The 23147-nt window shown below is 49.5% G+C and overlaps 1 protein-coding gene across 2 annotated transcripts in view; it reads left to right on the forward strand.

Moving 5' to 3' along the window:
* The window catches only part of LOC129461651 (DNA-directed RNA polymerase I subunit RPA1-like), a 66534-nt gene extending 63492 nt beyond the window's left edge, over positions 1 to 3042 (forward strand). For both annotated transcript variants that reach the window (XM_055240877.2, XM_055240878.2), the window contains one exon: positions 99 to 3042. In XM_055240877.2, coding sequence (XP_055096852.1) covers positions 99 to 199 — 101 coding nt within the window. In that variant the 3' untranslated portion in view covers positions 200 to 3042. The remainder of the gene's footprint in view (positions 1 to 98) is intronic.
* The last annotated feature ends 20105 nt before the right edge of the window (positions 3043 to 23147 follow it).

The following is a 23147-nucleotide window of genomic DNA, read 5'->3' on the forward strand; positions in this document are numbered from 1 at the left end:
CTGAGTCCTGAGGCTTCGGTGCTCAGCCCCGCAATCCCCTCATGGCATTCCCAACTTCCACCTCAACACCCTGACACGTGTTCTTGTGTCTCTGCCAGGATCCCACGATGAGCTGAGGTCTCCTTCTGCCTGTCTTGTGGTTGGGAAGGTTGTCAAGGGCGGGACAGGCCTGTTCGAGCTCAAGCAGCCCCTGAGATAGCAGCTACCCCGGCACCATCTGCCCAGCTCCAAGGACCTTCGGTGAAGGCGTGGCCCAGCCTGCCTTCTGCATGAGAGGACCAGCAGACTGGAATCCAGGGCAGTTCCAAGTGACAGTACAGAGCACAGCAGCGACCTTGGGCCTGAAAGCAGTGGGCCTCTGAGCTGGGCCAGCTTCACCTGGAAAGTGACAGAGTTGCTCATCCTTGCCCCTCCCTGTCTCTGGATTTTTATCAAGGTTTACCAAGTCTTCTGAGTCCCCCTGAGATGGCTGGGGCCTCACCTGTGCTGCAGCAGGCCTCTGTGGCATAACCCTTAAGGAGAAGTCCTGATTCACTGAGAAGACCAAGGGGAAGCCATGCTTTGCTACTGGGGACCCCAGGCACCTCCAGAGTAGGGAAGCGGGGTTCTTTTGCTGTGAGTGGCCAGGGACAACAGACAAGATTCCTGGGGGCTCCCGATGAGCAGGAACATGGAGCCTGCTGCCCAAGGCCTGCTTCTTCCAGCTGCTCCAGCCCCTGGGGCCAGAGTCCACAAAGAGTCCCCATCAAGACTTCTTCCCTAAGTCAAGTAAAGGGTAGCACAGTCCTCCACCCACCCAACCTCTCTGCCTGGCCAGGGTCCTGGCCCTGGCACTGTGTGGCAAGGTGTCCTTCTAGATCATATCAGCCCCAAGGCTGGGGGCAGTCGCTCTAGGGCCGCAGCAGTTCACTCCCACACATAAAACCCAGGTCACTGCTGGGGCGATTGAACAGGTTGCCTGGCTTTTCTCTGCTGTCAGTTTGGTGCGGAGGCCTATGTTCCGCCCCATACGCCCCGTAGGCCCTGCTTATGGGAAGGAACACAGGCCTCCAGCCCAGAGGACTGTGCCGCCCTGTTCTTGGTCGTCCACATTTCCTCTCCCTCTAGCACCAGCAACGCATTTCCCTGGCATGGGCAGAAAAGACAGAGAGGACTGCCCAGCCACCCATCGTCTGGGAAGTGAGGAGCGCCTCTGCCCGGCCACCCATCGTCTGGGAAGTGAGGAGCGCCTTTGCCCGGCCACCCATCGTCTGGGAAGTGAGGAGTGCCTCTGCCCGGCCGCCCTGTCTGGGAAGAAGTGAGGAGCGCCTCGGCCCGGCCGCCCCGTCTGGGAAGTGAGGAGCCCCTCGGCCCGGCCACCGATCGTCTGGGAAGTGAGGAGCGCCTCTGCCCGGCCACCCATCGTCTGGGAAGTGAGGAGCGCCTCTGCCCGGCCACCCATCGTCTGGGAAGTGAGGAGTGCCTCTGCCCGGCCGCCCTGTCTGGGAAGAAGTGAGGAGCGCCTCGGCCCGGCCGCCCCGTCTGGGAAGTGAGGAGCCCCTCGGCCCGGCCACCGATCGTCTGGGAAGTGAGGAGCGCCTCTGCCCGGCCGCCCCGTCTGGGAAGAAGTGAGGAGCGCCTCTGCCCAGCCACCCCGTCTGGGAAGAAGTGAGGAGCACCTGCCTCTGCCCGGCCACCCCGTGTGGGAAGTGAGGAGCACCTCTGCCCGGCCGCCCCGTCCGGGAAGAAGTGAGGAGCGCCTCTGCCTGGCCGCCCCGTGTGGGAAGTGAGGAGCGCCTCTGCCCGGCCGCCCCGTGTGGGAAGTGAGGAGCGCCTCTGCCCGGCCGCCCCGTCCGGGAAGAAGTGAGGAGCGCCTCTGCCCGGCCGCCCCGTCCGGGAAGAAGTGAGGAGTGCCTCTGCCCGGCCGCCCCGTCCGGGAAGAAGTGAGGAGCGCCTCTGCCCGGCCGCCCCGTCTGGGAAGTGAGGAGCGCCTCTGCCCGGCCGCCCCGTCTGGGAAGTGAGGAGCGCCTCTGCCCGGCCGCCCCGTCTGGGAAGTGAGGAGCGCCTCTGCCCGGCCGCCCCGTCTGGGAAGTGAGGAGCGCCTCTGCCCGGCCGCCCCGTCTGGGAAGTGAGGAGCGCCTCTGCCCGGCCACCCATCGTCTGGGAAGTGAGGAGCGCCTCTGCCCGGCCGCCCCGTGTGGGAAGTGAGGAGCACCTCTGCCCGGCCGCCCCGTCTGGGAAGTGAGGAGCCCCTCTGCCCGGCCACCGATCTGGGAAGTGAGGAGCGCCTCTGCCCGGCCACCCATTGTCTGGGAAGTGCGGAGCGCCTCTGCCTGGCCACCCATCGTCTGGGAAGTGAGGAGCGCCTCTGCCCGGCCACTCGTCGTCTGGGAAGTGAGGAGCGCCTCTGCTCGGCCGCCCCGTCTGGGAAGAAGTTAGGAGCGCCTCTACCCGGCCGCCCCGTCTGGGAAGAAGTGAGGAGCGTCTCTGCCCGGCCGCCCCGTCTGGGAAGAAGTGAGGAGCGTCTCTGCCCGGCCGCCCCATCTGGGAAGTGAAGAGCGCCTCTGCCCGACCGCCCCGTCTGGGAAGAAATGAGGAGCACCTCTTCCCGGCCGCCCCGTCTTTGAAGAAGTGAGGAGCACCTCTGCCCGGCCGCCCCGTCTGGGAAGAAGTGAGGAGCGTCTCTGCCCGGCCGCCCCATCTGGGAATTGAGGAGCGCCTCTGCCCAACCGCCCCGTCTGGGAGGTCTACCACGGAGGCCAGAAGCAATGAGGGGGCTGGACGTGGTGGCTCACGCCTGTGGTACCAGCACTCTGGGGGGCCGAGGCGGGTTGATCACTTCAGGCTAGGAGTTCGAGACCAGTCTGGCCAACATGGCGAAACATATGAAAAATACAACAGAAAAACCAACCAACCAACCCAGTGACAACAAAACAGGTCTACCCTGGAGTCATGCTCTGATTTTTTCTATTTTCCTCCCTTTCTGATCCTTTATCCCACTTTCTTTTTCTTCCTCTTCTCCTTCTTCTTTGTCAAATAGAGGATTGAGTTATTATCACTGATCCATGTAAAGTCCCTCTCTCATTTATTTTCTTTAATTCCCACTCCCCATTTCTATTCCCCGTCTTCCCATGTGCAACCTTCCTAATATGTTTGATACGCATCTTTTTGTTTGTATTTTTAGAAAATGTTTATTGTTTTGTGTGCAAAAAAAAAACTAATAAAAAAAAAAAAAGAAAAGACAGAGAGGACTTGTACAAAGGCTTTTGTAAAACCAGAGGCTGCTTCTATCTTTGTCTACTGTTATTTCAGCTCAGGGTGGGTAATAAACATCATTGGAACTAGCTGTTAGGAAAGAAAAAAAACTTGGGTTTTTTAAAACAATTTTTTCCCTTGGTTTGCAGTTTCTGCATCTGGATTTGAGAACCCAGGGCAGGGATTTTCTTGGCACAGTCAGGTCTTGGGTCCCTCTTCCTGTTCTTTCTTGTCTGAGGCCTTAGGGGGAAGAGCTCAGCCTCTGCAGCCTCCTCCGCCTCTGCCCCTGGCCTACCTCTGCAGTGACCTCCTTCCAGAGCTAGCTGCTGGCCCTGTGGCCAGGAGAAGCACAGGGGAGAAGCCTTTATGCAGAAGCTGTGCTAGCCTTGGTCTGGGGTGGGGAGGCTGCTGCTGTGACCTTAGGGGTAGGGTTGGGGATCAAGGGAGGCTTTGTCAAGGGAGAGTGACCATGTTGCTCCCTACAGACATGCAATAGGACCCAGCCTGCACTTCCTAGGCCTACACTGGGGAAAGCCTGACGGAAATCAGTACCTCCTAACGGGGTCTGCCAGGTTCACCAAGGCATGGGCACAGAGGAATATGACAGTTTTGAGGCAGGCAGCAAGGGCCCATCCTGCAGTGTAAGACATTCATTCTTTGAGTTAAAGGGCATATTCACTTGATGATTTCTACACACACTAGAATTGTGAGAGTGTCCTTAAAGGAGATCACAGAGTAACCTGGTGACTGACACATGGTGAATGGATGACTGTTGGTTCCATGGGTTCCATCTCTCCCAGGCACTGAGGGCGCAGAGGCAAAGGAGCAAGCCCTGCATATTGGCAGGGCTGTGACCATCACACTTAGATCAGACCCCCGACGTGTTTTGGGATGTGAGGGATGTCCTTCTGCCCCACCCATCCACATGGTTCCTGGGCAGCTCTGTTTTTTTTCCTGATGGATGAGTGTTAAGACAGCATGTCTGGTTTTTAAACACATGTGGGAGCTTGCACATCCTGATGATCAAGGACTCTCACTGTGGTGGCCTTAGGGAATTACACGCTCACTTTGGTGGTTCCCTATGCTCGGAAGCCTCCGAGAGTGGCCTTGGCAGTTTAACGTGGCAGAGGCTTTGGAGTCTTCTTAGGACTGTAAGTGCCCATTGAGGATGCATTTGAGTTTTGGAAAGTAGGCCCAAGTCAAATCTGATGGATGGATTCAAGAACATGGACTAATCTGCATTGTCATTTTTAATCAAAATGTAATGGAGAGGCCGGGCGCGGTGGCTCACGCTTGTAATCCCAGCACTTTGGGAGGCCGAGGCGGGCGGATCACGAGGTCAGGAGATCGAGACCACGGTGAAACCCCATCTGTACTAAAAATACAAAAAATTAGCCGGGCGTGGTGGCGGGCGCCTGTGGTCTCAGCTACTCGGAGAGGCTGAGGCAGGAGAATGGCGTGAACCTGGGAGGCGAAGCTTGCAGTGAGCCGAGATTGCGCCACTGCACTCCAGCCTGGGCGACAGAGCGAGACTCCCGTCTCAAAAAAAAAAAAAAAAAAAAGATTGATCATTTGGTGGGGTTCACAAACTTTTCATGAGAGCTGTGAGTTCTTTTTTTGAGATGGACTTCTGCTCTTGTTACCCAGGCTGAGTGCAATGGCGCAATCTCAGCTCCACTGCAACCTCCACCTCCCAGGTTCAAGCGATTCTCCTGCCTCAGCCTCCCAAGTAGCTGAGATTATAGGCATGTGCCACCACGCCTGACTAATTTTTGTATTTTTAGTAGATGGGGTTTCACCATGTTGGCCAGGCTAGTCTCGAACTCCTAATCTCAGGTGATCCGCCTGCCTCCACCTCCCAAATTGCTGGGATTACAGGCGTGAGCCACCATGCCCGGCCTCGACTTAAGCATTTCATAGAAATCCTGAGATGCCATTAGCTAGCCACTGTTTGGACATCCTTCTCACCTTGCCCTCTGGGGTGATATCCATACCTACTTGCTTGCTTCTAACAGTTTTTTTAATTTGTTTTGTAGAGACAGGGGTTTTGGTTTATTGCTCAGCCTGGTTTCAAACTCCTGGGCTCAAGCGGTCCTCCACCGTGGCCTCCCAAAGTGCTGGGTGGTGTGAGCCACTGTGCCTGGCCAGTTAATTTTTTTTTAGTTTCCTTTTTCTGGGTTCTCAACAGAAACACTATCAGCATTCCCACAGATATTCCTGTGAGTCTTTGAAACATTTTCTATCCTGCATTGAGTAAGAATAAAACCGAGGAAGGGATGAAGCACCTTGTCTCATCCCCAGTCTGGAATTTGAACCTTCTTTTCTCTTCACTTTGCCCGCCCCCAAATAATATGTACAAATGTCTGTACCCATTGAGCACTAACTCCCCATTCCTTCCACCTCCCCAGCCCCTGGCAACCACGGTTCTACATTGTGTCTCTGTGAATTTGACTTCTCTAGGTCCCTCATACAAGTGGAAAAGTACAGCATGTCTTTTCGTGACCGGCTTATTTCACTTAGCATAATGTCCTCAAGGTTTATCCACGCTGTAGCATGTGTCAGAATTGCCTTCTTGCTTGAGGCTGCTGATACCTCATCATGTGTATGTACCGTATTTTGTTTAATCACTCATCTGTTGGTGGACACTTGAGTTGCCTCCACCTCTTGGCTGTTGCAAATAACCCTGTGACCATGGATATACAGATACCTGAGGCCAGGCCGGGCGTTCACACCTGTAATCACAGTACGTTGGGAGGCCGAGGCGGGCGGATCATCTGAGATCAGGATTCGAGACCACTCTGGCCAACATGGCGAAACCCTGTCTCTACTAAAAATAGAAAAATTAGCTGGGTGTGGTGGTGCGCGCCTATAATCCCAGCTACTCAGGAGGCGGAGGCAGGAGAATCGCTTGAACTCAGGAGGTGGAGGTTGCAGTGAGCCGAGATTGTGCCACTGCACTCCAGCCTGGGTGACAGAGTGAGACTGTCTCAGAAAAAAGAAAAATATCTGAGACCCTGCTTTCCTTTGAATATATACCTAGTAGTGGAATTGCCGGATCATATGGTAATTCTTTAATTTTTCTGTGGGAACTGCTGTCCCATTTTCCACTGCAGCTACACCGTTTTATGTTCCCACCGATGGTGTGCAACAATTTCAATTTCTCCACATCCTTGTCCTTGTTACAGTAGCCACCCTAATGTGTGTGAGGTGCCATCTTGTGCTTTGGTGTGGGCTGTGTTTCAATCAGATGTTGGGACCCTTAAGTGTTCTGCACCTGTGGAGAGTTAGGAACCACTTAAGGAGTGTCTGTTGCTTGCCAATCTTAAAATTTTTAGTTTGCACCTGAATCAGGGGCTATAGGAGTCCAGACTGCTCTTGAAATAGAAAAGACTGGTCGTTAAAGGCTGGTTCGTTGAGTCTTTCATCGTTGAGTGATAGCACCTCTGCAGATGGCTCAGTGGGGCAGCTCCATACCACAGCCTGCCCTTGAGGTTGTGTAGTTTAGATAGGTCACAGAGTTGCTGGGCCTACCGCAGGTCTCCTGACCCTGGTGCAGTTTTACTTCAATCACAACCACCAAAATAGCTACAGTCAAAAATTCCAAAGTTCCTACACCATCAACATCCACCCCACTTCCATCTAAAGTCCACTTAGAGGCTCTCAGTTTTGCACCTTGGAAACACTTAGGGAGCTTTTTAAAAAGATTGATTCTGTATTTTTAGTAGAGATGGGGTTTCACCCAGCTACTCAGGAGGCTGAGGCAGAAGAATCACTTGAACCGGGGAGTTGGAGGTTGCAGTGAGCCGAGATCGCGCCACTCCAGCCTGGGCAACAGAGTGAGACACCGTCTTAGAAAAAAAAAAAAAAAAAAGATTGATTCTGGCCAGGCACAGTGGCTCACACTTACAATCCCAGCACTTTAAGAGACCCAGGCAGGAGGATCACTTGAGCTTAGGAGTTTGAGACTAGCCTGGGCAACACAGTGAGACCCTGTATCTACAAAAATTAGCCAGGTGTTGTGACATGTGCCTGTGGTCCCAGCTACTCAGAGGCTGAGGTAAGAGGAGCAAGTGAGCCCAGGAGTTCAAGGCCGCAATGAGCTATGATCGCACCACTGCACTGCAGCCCGGTGACAAGAGTGAGACCCTGTCTGAAAAAAAGATTGATCCCAAGGCCTTACCCAGATTCTGATTTTATTGGCCTGGAGTGTGGCCTAGGCATTAGAAGATCTTCAAGAGAGTCTAAGGTGCAGCGGAATTGAGATCCATGGACAGAAAAAGTCCTAAATTGTGGAAATGCACCGCCACCGTCACCACCTATCGGTACGATGACATCTCAAGGAGTGAGTCACTGGCCCTAGGTTTCTGCAGTAAGATCTTAAGATCTGATCTCTGCCCTCAAGTGAGTGCATGTGCAGTAAAGCTGTCACCGTGCCATGGCAGATGTCTGCAAGGACTTTACAGTGGGGTCCAAAGGATGCCACCATCAGCTCCACCTGGGGCTCAACAAAGCCTGAAAGAAGAAAGGGATGATGCTTCCAGCAGAAATCTGGAGGCCTGCAGCCCTGCCAGCCCAACACAGCGAGGCCATTTGTCCAACTTAAAAGTCCCTGCCAGCAGGGGCAGAAGGAGGGAACTCAGCCAGCCAGCGTTTCCTACAAGCAGCTCCATGAGAGGTTTCCACTTAAAATGCTAAATCATAATTATTTAATCAGATTCGTTCCTTAAGTTCTTTAAGTAGCATCGCTGTCCTACCACAAGTGGTCATCAAGGAGCAGGGTTTAACTCTGAGTTACCCAGCAGGGTACCTGGGTAACTGCCTGGGTTGAGGTACCCAGCAGGCTTCATGTGCACGTGCACACTGCCCCCTGATGGGACCTGGTTTATTCACAGGCTCAGGTGTCACTGCAGCTCCTCAGTGACTATCTTCACGCAAGTTGGACTCGATGGCCTGGGAGGTTTGTTCCAACCGACAGATACCTGACCATGATGCCCATCCTCACCATTCCCTCCTCCATGCTGCATCCATCCAACCTTGATCTCCACTGTGTCCCAAGCACCCTAAGATGCACAAGCTATGTGGGCCCTGCCCTCACAGAACTTGTAGTCTTCTGCCCCAAACAAGCCAGTTCACCCTCTTCATGATCAGGCCAAAGGTTGAGGTACTCAGCAGGCTTCATATGCACACGCACACTGCCCCCTGATAGGACCATGCCTTGCCCAGCTGGCTGCACTCTAGAGGGTGCTTTGTAGGAAGGACAGAGTGGAGAGGACAGTGGGGAGGTACTTGGGTGTTCAGCGGCCAGAAGGGAGGGAAACTGAAAAAGAAGCAGGAGTCCAGCCATCCCCTCCCCACCTCCTACCCCCACTTCCACCCTGGCTGCTGGCCCTTTGCCCTTGAATATAGGTGATATAGGTGTGGCTATGCAGTTCCAGTCACAGTGGTGCCTCTACGTCTTTTGCAAGCTGGGGTCTTCCTTACTCAGAAGGCCTGGAGGCCCTGCCAGATGCCGCCTTCCGGACTGGCTGCCTGCTGCGGTGTTTTCACGGGAGCCAAGCCAGCCCCAGGCCTGTAGCCTCCCATGTGACAGAGTTTCAGACACCACAGTCCTCAGCTGGACCACAGTAAACACTTGCCTTCCCCAACCCATGATTCTTGCTTGGAAACACGAACCTGATGTTCCACGTGCATTCAGCCAATCAAACCTCAAGAATGTGATTGAGCAGTGAGGCTGCGTTTTGGGCAAGACACTGAGCTCTGAAATAAGACTTTTCTTGGAATCTCAGGCCCTCAACTTACAGTGGGACCCTAAGAAATGCACTTCAGTTTCCTTTTATGTAAAATGGTGATAAAATTAATTGTGTTCATTAAATTGCACACAACTGTACATGTTTACCTATATACTAAGTGGTTCTCAACTTGGGGCAATTTGCCCCCCAGGGGACATTCGTCAGTGTCTGCGGACATTTTTGGTTGCTAGTGGAGGGAGGTGCTGCTGGCATCTAGGGAGTGGAGGCTAGAGATGCTGCCAAACTACAGTCCACAGGACAGTCTCCACAACAAAGAATCGTCCAGCCCCAAATATCAAGAATGCCGAGTTTGAGGAAACCCTGCCACATACACATAGATGTGGGTTAACATTGTTTATTTTACAAAGTGGAATCATTTACATTTTAGCCATTCTGATAGATGAAACAGTGGCATCATTTTTTTTTTTTTTTTTTTTTGAGACAGGGTCTCACTCTGTCACCCAGGCTGGAGTGCAGGGTCGCAATCATGGCTCACAGCAGCCTCGAAGTCCCAGGACCAAGCAACCCTCCCACCTCAACCTTCCAAGTAGCTGGGACTACAGGCACACAACATCATGCCCAGCTAATTTTTTAATTTTTTTGTAGAGACGGGGTTTCACCATGTTGCCCAGGCTCAAACTCCTGAGCTCACACGATCTGCTGCCTTCACCTCCCAAAGTGCTGGGATTACAGGTGTAAGCCACTATGCCCAGGCTCATTTGTACTTCAGTTTGCAATTCTCTATTAATACATCTAAGCATCTTTTCACATGTTTATTGGTTATTCTGATTTGCACTTCTGAGAACTGCCTATTTGTATCCTTTGCCCATTTTTCTATTGGGTTATTGGTATTGCTTTTGCCAATTTTAAAGAATTGTATTTACTATAGATATAGATAACCTTTTGTCACTGTGCTAAACATTTTTCCCCCAAGCCAGGTAAAGAATTCAGCGCAGTCCCTGCATTGTGTAAAACCTTGAGTAAAGATGTTAGCTCTTGGCCACCCAGGCCAGTGGCCACCTTTAGACTTTGGCTAGGGCTTCTGGAGCAGTTTTTTTTGTTTTGTTTTATTTTGATTTTTGGGATGGAGTCTCTCTCTGTCGCCCAGGCTGGAGTGCAGTGACACAGTCTCGGCTCACTGCAACCTTTTGGAGCATTTTCTGAGGTACATAGATTGATCGAAAAAGCACAGCTGGGCATGGTGGCTCACGCCTATAATCTCAGCACTTTGGGAGGCCAAGGCAGGAGAATCACTTGAGGCCAGGAGTTTGAGACCAGCCTGGCCAATATGGCGAAACCCCATCTCTACTAAAAATACAAAAAAATTAGCCAGGCATGGTGGCACACACCTGTGGTCCCAGCTACTTGGGAAGCTGAGGCACGAGAATCACTTGAACCTGGGAGGTGGAGGTTGCAGTGAGCCAAAATTGTGCCATTGCACTCCAGCCTGGGCAACAGAGCCAGACTCTGTCTCAAAAATAAAATTTTTAAAAAAGGCAAATTACCTATTGTGACGGATAAGAAGACTACACTTACAGCAGCATGTCCAGTTGTGCTGGAGGGGACTGTGGTAAGAGCAGAAAATTACCAGAAGTCAGGAGCAACATGAAGCAGCCCTGCCGTCATTCGTGGCTTCTGCTTAGCTCGCTTACAAATGCAGGGGCTCACCTTGACCTGGAGCTCACCAGGTGCAGGCTGGCCCCAGTCTTTTACACCTGTTCCTCCATCCACTCCTCACAACCACCCAGTGAGGGAGCACAGTGACTCTCCTCGTCTTACAGTAACTCACCCAAAGACATAGTCGTCAAGTTGTGGAACAGGGATTTGAAGCCAAGCAGATGTCTCCAGAGTCTGGGTCCTTAATCTCCTCCCTGTGTCCACCCCCTTTGCTTGGACAGACCTTGAGGATGGGACTTTGTTAGAGGCTGCCCTGCATGCATTATGGCAGGTAGATGTGAGGGCACCAAATGCCTCCTCAGGCCCCGGAACACCTCTTGTAAGGTATGTCTCTAGGAGGTACAGACGAGACTACTAGGAGGTGGGGTCTGCAGTTTGTCTAGTTGGGGAGCTGGCAGCTCACAACTTAGACAACTTAGATGAAATTAGAGCAAACGAATAACAAGCAGTCACCTTAAGGAACTGAGACTCCCAAGTGATGGCCCAAATCAAAGCACAAGTCAATATTGAAGAGTATGAGGAAATAGTGGTGGGTTAACCCAAAGGGATCTTCCACCCTTGGGGCTTCCCTGCGGAGAGGACCTGGCTATGGACTCTACCAGTTACAAAGAACCTCTTCGTGATGTCATCTCATCAAATCCCCACAGCCAGGCGACACATGTCCTATTGGCCCCATTTCACAGTTGAAGAAATGGATCTAGTGGTGAAGGGGAGGCCAGGTCTGCTGCCCCTCTTGGAGCTGTGCCTTTGCACGGGGCACCTCTGGCATCGTCCTCGGGTTCTGACTGGTGTAGGGTGACATCTCCTAGGTCATGCTGATCAAAGTGGCTAGTTCTCTCCTTTGAAAATAGGAGGCCCCTGAGGAATGAAAGCCAGGTCGGTGAGGGAGGGAAGGGAAGGCTACAGAAGCCTGGAGGGTGGGTCCATGGGAAGGTGGCCTGCGGGGCTCAGCATGGGGGGCAGAGTATTGAAAAGGGGAAATGGAACAACTTGGCCAGCCAAGGCCAAGGCCACTCCACTGCCCATAGGACGTCTGTCCTGCTCACCGTACTTCTCATCCGCTTTCCATCCCGGCCTCTGAAGGCCTGGCCTGGCCGGGCACAGCCCTGTAGCAGGTGCTCTCCCACAGACCGGCTCCTCACCCAGCGTCCTGCCGCCTGGGGACCACCCAACCCCAGGGACAGGGCTGCCCAGGCTCTGCCTGGGCTCTCACAGGACCTGGCAAGCCGCCCTGGCCCCTGGCCTGGGACACGGTGTTTCCCTTCCATTCACAAGCTGACTCATTGGGATTCCTCCGCGTCCGGTCACAACACAGGCTGGGCCTTGGGCAGCCAGCGACCATCTGGCCAGCCCAGCTCTAGACTCTGTGTTCTAGTCCAAGACTCTTTTTTTTTCCTCTGTAGTCCCGATTTTAATGCTCAATTAAATGTTGGACAAAGAAGGAAGGAAAGGGAAAAAAGGGAAGGAGTGGGGAATCCACGTGTCCACGGTCCTCAGAAATGAACATCTTTTTCTCCTTCATTTTCTAGAGCAGTGGTTCTCACAGTGAAGTCCCCAGGTAAGCAGCAACAGCAGCCCGTGAGAATGTGTTAGAGCGCAGGCCGGGCGCGGTGGCTCATGCCTATCATCCCAGCACTTTGGGAGGCCGAGGCAGGCGGATCACATGAAGTCAGGAGTTTGAGACCAGAAGGCCAATATGGTGAAACCCTGTCTCTACTAAAGATACAAAAATTAGCTGGGCGTGGTGGTGGGTGCCTGTAATCCTAGCTACTTGGGAGGCTGAGGCAGGAAAATTGCTTGAACGCAGGAGGCAGAGGTTGCAGTGCGCTGAGATCATGAGATTGTGACACTGCACTCCAGCCTGGGTGACGGAGCAAGAGTCTGTCTCAAAAAAAGAAGAAGAGGAGGAGGAGGAGGAGCCAGAGCAGGAGGAGTTGTTACAATGCAAATTATCAGGCCGCACCCCAGACTCCTGAGTCAGAAACTGCAGGGTGGAGCCTGTTATCTGAGTTTGAACACTTTATCTGGGGGATTTTCACTCATGCTCCAGTTTGAGAACCACTGCCCTAGAACTATCACGAGGAAGCCATCTTACCTCTGGCCTGCCCTCTTTTTAGCTGTTTCAGCCCCAGAACTCTCCTGGGTTTGTGGAAATAGCCCCAGAGGCCCTCAGCCTCTGCAGACAGCAGCTCCTGTCAGCACCCCAGTTTGGCCCGCAAGCAGGTTGGGCGTGGCAGGCCTACAGCAGCAGCAGGTGCAGAATAAGCCGCCAGCTTCTCTCTGCATCCTTTGCAGGCATTAGTTCATTCAAACTTCACAACTGTCTGTGAGGCAGGCGGGCGACACCAGCACCTCTGTTTTATAGATGAAGGAAAGGAAGACTCGGGCGTGTTATCGACTGTTTTCCCGTGAGAACATTCCGACTCCTTGGGGACAAGGTCTGTGCCTGTGAAACAGTTAAACAACTGGCAGAGAAGCTTTGTGTATCTTGGATGGGATGTGGGGCTCCCACAGGTCCTCCTCCCCGGAGCCAGCTGAAGGGAGATGAACTAGGACATCCTAGGGCCTGGCATCCTCCTGCAGTGCTCCTGAGCGGCATTTTCCCAGACCCCACCGAAGCCCACCGGCACCTTTGTCTTGGATGTTTAAAACCCCTGCCGGGCGCGGTGGCTCACCCCTGTAATCCCAGCACTTTGGGAGGCCAAGAAGGGCAGATCACGAGGTCAGGAGTTTGAGACCAGCCTGGCCAACTTGGTGAAACCCCGTCTCTACTAAAAATATAAAAATTAGCTGGACATGGTAACACGCGCCTGTAATCCCAGCTACTTAGGAGGCTGAGACAGGAGAATCACTTGAACCTGGGAGGTGGAGGTAGCAGTGAGCAGAGATTGTGCCACTGTACTCCAGCCTTGGCGACAGAGTGAGACTTTGTCTAAAAAAAACAAAACGAAACAAAACAGAAAAACTCCTCTAGAACCAGGAATCCCATTTTTGGGTCTATACACAAAAGAACCCAAAGCAGGGACTTAAACAGATATTTGTTCACTCATAGCAGCATTATTGACGATAGCCAAAATGGTAGAAACAACCTAAGTATCCATGGACTGATGCATAAATAAACAAAATGGTGTATATACATCCAATGGAACCTTATTCAGCCACAAAAAGGAATGAAATTCTGACACACGCTACAACATGGATAAACCTTGAGGACGTTACTCTAAGATACAAAGTCAGACACAAAAGGACAAATATTATATGATTTCATGTATATAAGGTACTTAGAAAACTCCAATTCTTAAAGACAGAAATTAGAATCGTGGTTGCCAGGGGTTGGGGTGAGGAGGGAATAGGCAACTAATGTTTAATGGAGGCAGTTTCAATTATGAAAGATGAAAAAGTTCTGGAGATGGATGGTGATGACGGTTGCACAATAATGTGAATGTACTGAATGCCACTGAACTGTACACTTAAAAACGATGAAAATGATAACTTTTACATTATGCATATTTTACCACAATAAAAAAATATTGCAACCCCTTAATAATTCCTCATCCACCCCCAAAAAACCCTTTGGGTGTTGGAGCCATTTCCAGAGAAAGAGCAGCACAGATTATTCTGCAAACACTCTACACAGTCACAAGACTCCATGACTCCACTGTGGCAGGGGAGGGAAGGGCCAGGACACTGGATTTGATTTCCTGGGCCCCACTTTCTGGCCCTGTGACCTTCAGCAAGTGGTCAGCTGATCTCAGAACCCCAGCCTCCTCTTCTATAAAATGGACTGATAATATCTCAGGGTTCTCATGAAGACCAGGCAGGAAATGATTTGAACGCTTCTGGCACACGACAGGTGCTCACCATTGGTGTTATAGTTATTTATGACGTTCCCTCAGCCTAGAATGTTCTGGCCCCTTCTCTACAGAGTAAGCTCCTGTTTATCCTTCAAAGACGCCTCTGCTTAAATCCCATCTCTTCTGTGAAGCTGTCATAGTCTGCAGTATTGTTCACCAGTACCGGCTTCCCCTCCCTGCCAGATGTTGGGCATGGCCATTCGACTTGAATGACTTCTAAGAGTTGCTTAATTATTTTCCATGAATGACTTCTTTCCCTCTGGCCTGGTCACCAGTGCTGCTTCAGATGGTAGATGCTCTGGTCGCCTGGCTCCCAGGAGCAAAGCCCCAGACAACTCACAGTGCACAGGCTGCATGAGTAAGGAACAAACCTCAGCTATTTAAGCCTCTGATATGTAGGGTTGCTTGTGACCCCAGTATAACCCGTGATGGTGTTGGTGTTGGTGTTGGTGGTGGTGGTGATGGTGGTGATGGTGTTAGTGGTGTTGGTGATGGTAGTGGTGATGGTGGTGGTAGTGATGATGATGATGGTGGTGTTGGTGACGTGGTGGTGATGGTGTTGGTGGCAATGGTGGTGGTGATGGTGTTGGTGGCAATGGTGGTGGTGATGGTGTTGGCAATGGTGGTGGTGATGGTGTTGGTGGCAATGGTGGTGGTGGTGTTGGCAATTGTGGCAGTGGTGGTGGTGGTGGTGATGGTAGTGGTGATGGTGGTGGTGGTGGTGGTGATGGTAGTGGTGATGGTGGTGGTGGTGATGGTGATGGTGTTGGTGATGGTGGTGGTGGTGATGGTGATGGTGGTGGTAGTGATGGTGGTGTTGGTGTTGGTGATGGTAGTGGTGGTGATGGTGGTGGTGGTGATGGTGGTGGTGGTGGTGGTGGTGGTGGTGGTGGTGTGGTGGTGGTGGTGATGGCAGTGGTGATGGTGGTGGTGGTGATGGCAGTGGTGATGGTGGTGGTGGTGGTGATGGTGATGGTGATGGTGTTGGTGATGGTGGTGGTGGTGGTGATGGTGGTGTTGGTGTTGGTGATGGTGTTGGTGTTGGTGATGGTGGTGGTGGTGGTGATGGTGGTGGGGGTGGTGATGGTGGTGGGGGTGGTGATGTGGTAGTGATGGTGGTGGTGATGATGGTGATGGTGTGTTGGTGATGGTGGTGGTGATGTGGTGGTGGTGATGTGATGGTGGTGATGATGGTGGTGGTGGTGGCGGTGTTTGTGATGGTGGTGGTGATGCTGATGGTGTTGGTGTTGGTGTTGGTGATGGTGGTGGTGATGGTGGTGATAGTGATGGTGGTGGTGGTGATGGTGGTGGTGTTTGTGATGGTGGTGGTGATGCTGATGGTGTTGGTGTTGGTGTTAGTGATGGTGGTGATGGTGGTGATAGTGATGGTGGTGGTGGTGATGGTGGTGGTGTTTGTGATGGTGGTGGTGGTGGTAGTGATGATGTGGTAGTGGTGGTGGTGATGGTGGTGGTGATGGTGGTGGCAATGGTGGTGGTGACAGTGATGGTGGTAGCAATTATGGTGGAAGTGGTGGTGGTGATGTTGATGCTGGTGGTAATGGTGATGATGGTGGTGGTAAGTGGTGATGGTGGTGGTGATAATGGTGGTGATGGTGGTGATCATCCTGGTGATAGTGATAGTGGTGATGGTGATGGTGGTGATGGTAGTGGTGATGGTGGTGGTGCTGGCAGTCATGGTGGTGACAGTGGTGGTGATGATGACAGTGGTGACGGTGGTGGTGGTGATGGTGGTGGTGGTGTGGTGGTGGTGGTGGTGATGCTGGTGGTGGTGGTGATGCTGTTGGTGATGGTGATGATGGTAGTGGTGGTGGTGGTGGCAGTGGTGATGGTGGTGATGCTGGCAGTGGTGGTGGTGATGGTGGTAATGGTGGTGGTGGTGGTGATGGTAGTAATGCTGGTGGTGGTGATGGTGATGGTGGTGATGGTGTTGCTGATGGTGGTGATGGTGGTGGTGCTGATGGTGATGGTGGTGGTGATGGTGGTGATGGTGGTGGTGATGTGATGGTGGTGGTGATGTCAGTGGTGATGATGGTGACGGTGGTGGTGGTGGTGGTAGTAGTAGTCTGGGGTGCAGGAGCAGGAAGTGGTAGTGGCCTGAGTCTGGTGACTGGCAGCCAGGTGTCTTGAGGACCCTGGACAGGTGGTCATCCAGAATCGCCTGCCTGTCTTCCTCGTGGCTGCTGGGGGACAAGGAGGGCAAGGGAGTGCTGGGTGGGCACCCCCTCCCTCTAGCTTGGACCCTTCCTTCTCTTTATCCTGCATGGGAAGGCTGCTCAAATTCACATTTTAGTATTCAACAAAAACTGTGGAGGACCTTTACATAGACGTCTGGAGTTCTGTGTCTGCCAGCACTCTCCTCTCCAGCGCCCCCACGCGGCTGCCCTTGCCTCATCTCATCTCCGCCTCTGCTCCATTTAGCAAGATTGCTGCACAGCTGTGCTCTGCCCGGGATGCCCTGCTCTGTGGTCAAGAATGGAACTACAGGGAAAAAGCTGGGGCGATTGCAGGGCTTACCTGACTGGTTTTCTTTTTTTAATAGATCCATGTCTTTCATGGCCTATTATCCAATGCCTAACAGTAACGTCATTTATTTCCTCCAGCTTTCTAGTTGTTTGAGGGAAGAGGAGGAATCCAATGCCTGTTATTATATCTAACCCAGAAGCAGCAGTCCTGGTCAGTGGTTTTAACAGGAGGATATAGACCTGTGTATAGGTAAAGTTAGTGCAGTACAGAGACCGAATAGAAAAGGGATGCCTGGAAAAGCAAATTGTTAGGCGAAGGAGGTGCTAAATCGATTCGAAAACGGGCGGTAGGGTCTGGCGCGGTGGCTCACGCCTGTAATCCCTGCACTTTGGGAAGCCGAGGCGGGCGGCTCCCTGAGCCCAGGAGTTAGAGACTAACCTGGGCAACTGGCGAAACCCTGTCTCTACAAAATACAAAAATTAGCCAGGCGTTGGTGGCTCGCACCTGTAGTCCCAGCTACTCGAGAGGCTGAAGCAGGAGAATCGCTTGAGTCCAGGAGGTGGAGTTTGCAGTGAGCCGAGATGATTGTGCCACTGCGCTCCAGCCTGAGCAACCGAGATCCGGTTGCAAAAACAAGTCAGGGTAAGGGGGAGGTAGGACAGACAACCCTTTCTCTGAAATAAAAAGAAGAAAGGTAAAAATCGGTTAAAAATTGTAAAAAACCTAGGTAAGTCTGAAGATTAGAAAAGAAAAAGAGGACTGGGCAGGCAGTTCTTCCTCCCCCTCTCCGTCCTGGTCGTTTTAAGGGTTAGATAAAATAGCATCAAACTATAATACCCAGAAAACTTCTATTAATATATTAAGGAGAAGGAAAACATTTTTCTTCTGTATTAGCATTATTATAAGACTTAGCAGCCTCCTGAGATGGTTTACACTTCATTCACATAATGGGTATTAGGGTGTTTCTCTTGACTTCCTGCATATAACTCTGAACTGAACTGGTACTTTTTTACTAATTATCTGAACCCAAAAAGCAACTGGCACCAATTCTAAAACCAAACTAAACCCTGGTACATCTGGTATCAGGTACAGCTGGTATAACAGTACAACACACACATGCACGTTTAAACAACAAATGCATACATAGACCCAGACACATGCATATTTACAATTTTGATTTTGTAATAATAAATTTTATCTTTCAAACTAAGGATATTTGACTGAGGAGATAACCAAATCCCATAGACAGGATCTTGATATAATGATAATAACTTAAAATTTCCAAACTAGTCTTAGAACAATTATGAAACTGAATGTAATCCTTGGTGAGGTCACCCCACTGCTAGCTGGGCCAATGATGTCAGTTTCGGTTGTTTTCTACATTCAGCTTACCACATAAAATCCCAGTTCAGCCTGCACATCTGTTTTTCCTCTGGGACTCATTTTAATTTCCTACCTAAGTTATCATCCAGCTATGCTTGCTCAGCCTCACCCATGCCACCTTCTCTGCCTTTCTACATATATGGAAGCCCTCTCGAGCAATGCATTACTAAATTTTCAGTGTCTGCCTTTTTGGAAGTGGATGCCAATAACTAAATTGCCAACACTGCCTCCTGAGACATTGAGTGAGATATTTTGTTAGTAAACCCTGGGCTCTGTGTAAGAATTGCACACCATTTGGGACATCGGGAAGACTCTCTTGGCCAGTGTTCAATGGAAATTAAGCAGCTAAGGCCTCAGAGAAAACACTTAGCTTCTGTTGCCCAGTCTGTTGTAGTGAGCTCTGGAGCACCTCACACTCCAGCTGCTTGACAGGAAGTAGACTAGTCTTCAGTAAGTATCTACTGGGTTGCTGCTACTATAGTAGCTCACAAAACTCAGAAGTGGAAAGAATCTGCCCAATTTGCTCTATAACATGTCTGGCCTTCCTCCTTAGCTCATACCCACTGATTAGCAAGACAAAAACATTAAACCCCAAACTGGTTTAAGAGCTTAGTATGATCTAATCCGTCCCTAAGATGGCATCTGGGTATGAGGGAGAAGACAGGAGCGGTTTTCATGCCTTCATGGCATTGGGGTAGGTTAGGCTTTGTGCTGGTCCTGGGGTGACTACTGGTTGATAATCGCTGTACTAGTCATTAATCACAACAGCTGCTGGCCTCTCACGCTGTGTCTACACCTGGGGAAACGGTGATTTGTTCTTTCTGTTTGCTTGGAGAGTGCTTGCAGGGAGCACCAACCAGCTTCCCTCATTGTCTCTGCTTCTCCTCAGCTCTTAATGGCTGAAGACCCTTGGGGAACCGCTCCCCTGTGTAGTCACCTCATCCTATCACAAAAGGCACCCACACTACACAGGAACTGAGAGTGCCCCAGGAGAATCAGGACACCCTGAGCAAACACTCTCGCCTAAGCTTGGCTGCCCTACATTAGCCATGGCACCTTTGCACGAAGTCTCCTCCCAGAATCTCAGACACTTCCCAGCACCTACAAAGAAACAATTCTGGATGCACATCTGGTCAACCCACTCTAACCCTTTTCTCTTCTTCTTTTTCTTGGAATTGTCCAAGGACAGACAGAAAAATACTTTCTTTCCTGACTCCATCCTCCACCCCATTCCTCAGTAGTTTAGCCCTCCTTTTAGTAAAACTCTAGTTATTGGTATGTTGAAAGGAGGATAAAGGAATTTAGACAATCATTTCAAGTTTCAAGCCAGGCTAGGATAACTCTGGTTTTCGAGTGTCAAAGCTGAAAATTTTGTTCATTTGCTTTGCATTCCTTGTAACAAAGCGTAATAGTCTCTTATCTTCACCTCACTGTCCCAGGTGGATAATTGTCACAAGACAATGAGGCAATCGTTTGCAAGCTCAAAAAAAAAAGTGAAAATTCGTTAATAATTTTAAAAATATTTTAAAAACTGTTTCTTTTTTTTTTTTTTTTTTTTTGAGATGGAGTCTCGCTCTGTCTCCCAGGCTGGAGTTCAGTGGCGTGATCTCTGCTCGCTGCAACCTCTGCCTCCTGGGTTCACGCCATTCTCCTGCCTCAGCCTCCCGAGTAGCTGGGACTACAGGCGCCCGCCACCATGCCCAGATAATTTTTTGTATTTTTTAGTGGAGATGGGATTTCACCGTGTTAGCCAGGATGTTCTCAATCTCCTGACCTCGTGATCCACCCACCTCGGCCTCCCAAAGTGCTGGGATTATAGGCGTGAGCCACTGCGCCCGGCCTTAAAAACTGTTTCTGATGCTACTTAGGGGTAGGAGGTGGATATCAGGAATGGAGAGAGGCTTGGCTCACTTTTGGAAAAAGTGCTTCCATGGATAATCAGAGACACTTTGAAGCTACTCAAGAGACCTGCTGTATTGCATGCTTGTAAGATCAGTGGAGACATTTGCAGTCTTTGGTTGTGGCTAATGTGTTCCATATTGGAATTTTGCTTTGCTTTGTAGGAATGTTTTAGGTATTTTTGCTTTCTCGAAACCATTAATATGACAACATTGCCCATGTGTCATTACTCCAACTTCAGCAGCTGATTGATTTATTGTCTTGGAAACCCCTGAGGGAAAAAAACAATCAGCATTCTTTCTTACTCATTAAGTACTTAATGTACAGTAGAAAATAATTGCAAGTATGTTAACCTTTCCAAAGCTTTTTCTAAATTGAAATTAATTTCTTCAGTCAATAAATATTTATTGAGCACTTTATTGATGGGGTTTCTAATAACTTATTGTAGTAAAAAAAAAAAAAGTAACCTGCATGTATATCTCATGGTGAACGTTTAATGAATATGTACTTCTGGTCTATATTTATTTAACTCCATCTGGTCCCCTACTTTAGCTTAAAGTAAAATTGTAACCACTGGCATAAACTGAGTTCTTTATCATTTCTAAACCTTCGGTTATCAGATAAAGAGAGAGATTTGAGATCATCTAGCCCGAAATCCCTTTCAAGTCTTAAAAAAAAAAAGACCTTTATGATTTTAATTATTCCCTAGATAAAATTAAACTATTCTTTGGCTGTAAATACCATGTCTTGAGTGGACATGAAGTTTTGCTGTATATGGAGGGGTCAAACCCCAGTCTTTGGATGGCAAAAGTGAATCTGTTAAATCATCCAAGAGTGATCCCAACTGGCCCTTTATGGAAGACGTGGAAGGAGTGAGGGTGGCAGATCCTATTTTCAAGTATTGAGCTGCCAATCACTACAACAAAATACAGAATGTGCTTCTAAAGCCCCAGGAAAGAACCTGGAGAGACCACTGAAAATGGTCAACCTTAGTTCTCATTTTGTAAAACCTGAGAACACCATTACTTGAGAAGTTATTGTTGAATTAGCAAAGTCAAATTAATTTCGCGCTAAGTAATGATAAATATAAACACCTGCCAAAAGCCACTTGCAGACAATGGAATGAGGTCTTGAGAGTTGCAACTAAAGTTGGAAATCGCTATTCTAAGAGTTTGTGCTGTTTTCTGAGTATTGAAAAGCAGCCATGTTGTTGTAGTTAAGAACACTGGTTTGGACCCAGGCAGGTGTGTTTAAATCCCAGCTTTGTCACACATCAGTTATGATCTTAGGCGAGCTATCTATCCTCACGATGCTGTTTGCCCATCTTTAAAATGGGAACCAGGGCTCACCTTACTGGACTGTCCTGGATACTAGCTATGGATTTGATAAGATGATGCACATAAGCCCTTGAGCACACCATCACCCAATTCGCATATATTGAGGCTTTACCGTAATTATCATGAATACTTTTGGGCTCAAAAAATGCTGGGTAATGTGCCATTGCGGAAAATGAAGTCAAAGGGGTGAAACCAACACCAGTGTGAGGATGGCAGAGATGAGCATTGTTTGATTTGAAAAAAATTATGTAACCCTACATCCACCATACTTTTTTTGATCCCTTTAGTTACTAAAATGTATCCTTGTGTGCTTGATCATTTGACATCCACCACAAAGCAAGGTGACTTCATTCACTTTGCAGTAAGCGATATTCGAAAAGCAATCCATCCTATTACTCATCTCTGTATCTCAACACCTAACAGCATATGCTAAGTGCCCAATCTTTCTTAAATGAGTGAATGAATAAATCTGCATTTTGTAGATGAGGAAAGCAATGCTCAGTGAAGTCCTGACTTGCCCAGTATTACATTGCTCAGAAGAGAGGGTACCAAGTCCAGACCATGCTATCTTTTAAGGAAGAAGCTTCTGACAGAATTGCTCAGGAATTACATCCAGTAATCTACTAGGCTCCCGTGTTTAAGACAGTGTGTTCTTGACCATTGAACATGTTAGAACAGAAGCCAGAAAACATCTTTTAATGACATTTCCTGACTTCAAGGGAAGCATGACCAGTTCTCTGAAAGCCTTTCCTGCAATGAGATCCCATTTTGATCCTAAAGAGTTCGTGCTCTATTAAGCAGTGCATTTGCTAACAACTTCTTAGGTTCAGATCTTCTAACAGAAAATTAACTTTAGCTAATGTAAGAGACGTTTTCTGGAATGAAGGTAGTATCAGGAAATGGGGCTTTAAATGCTAACAGCATCTATGTAGTTAAGTGAAGCACAATGTCGGTGTACTAAAGATAAATTGAAGGGCAAATAGTTTAATGCTATCCCCCCTTTTTTTCCCAGGAAAGTCTGGGAGGGTTCCAGTTATAAGCTTTTAAATGTGCACATGGTTCCCCCCTATGTTCTGTCTTTAAATGCTGAAGATTTATTAAAGCAAAGCATCACACTGCCAGACAGATATTATTAGAAACATTTTTATTTAAATTCAGACAATAAAAAGGTATGCAGAAAAAAATTACAGAAACTTGCAACAACAGTATGCAACTTGGAAAATTTATTAGTAAAGAAGGAGGGGAAAAGTTATTCCTAATTTTACCAGGTACTGGGTTAGTCCTTAATAGAATAATTTATCAGTTCAGCAAAGTATACCTCCTTGCTGGTGTCTTTTGAGCAGACAGATTAACAATGTTATTAATCTACTAAACTGATATCTAGTAAAACCTTCCAAAGTAAAATAGTCGAGGCAGCATTTCCCCAACATTTGAGATACAACTTGGGGGAACTGAAATAATTACAGTAGAAAGTTAAAAAAAAAAAGTCA

Source organism: Symphalangus syndactylus, chromosome 14, assembly GCF_028878055.3.
Source record: "Symphalangus syndactylus isolate Jambi chromosome 14, NHGRI_mSymSyn1-v2.1_pri, whole genome shotgun sequence".
NCBI lineage: Eukaryota > Metazoa > Chordata > Mammalia > Primates > Hylobatidae > Symphalangus > Symphalangus syndactylus.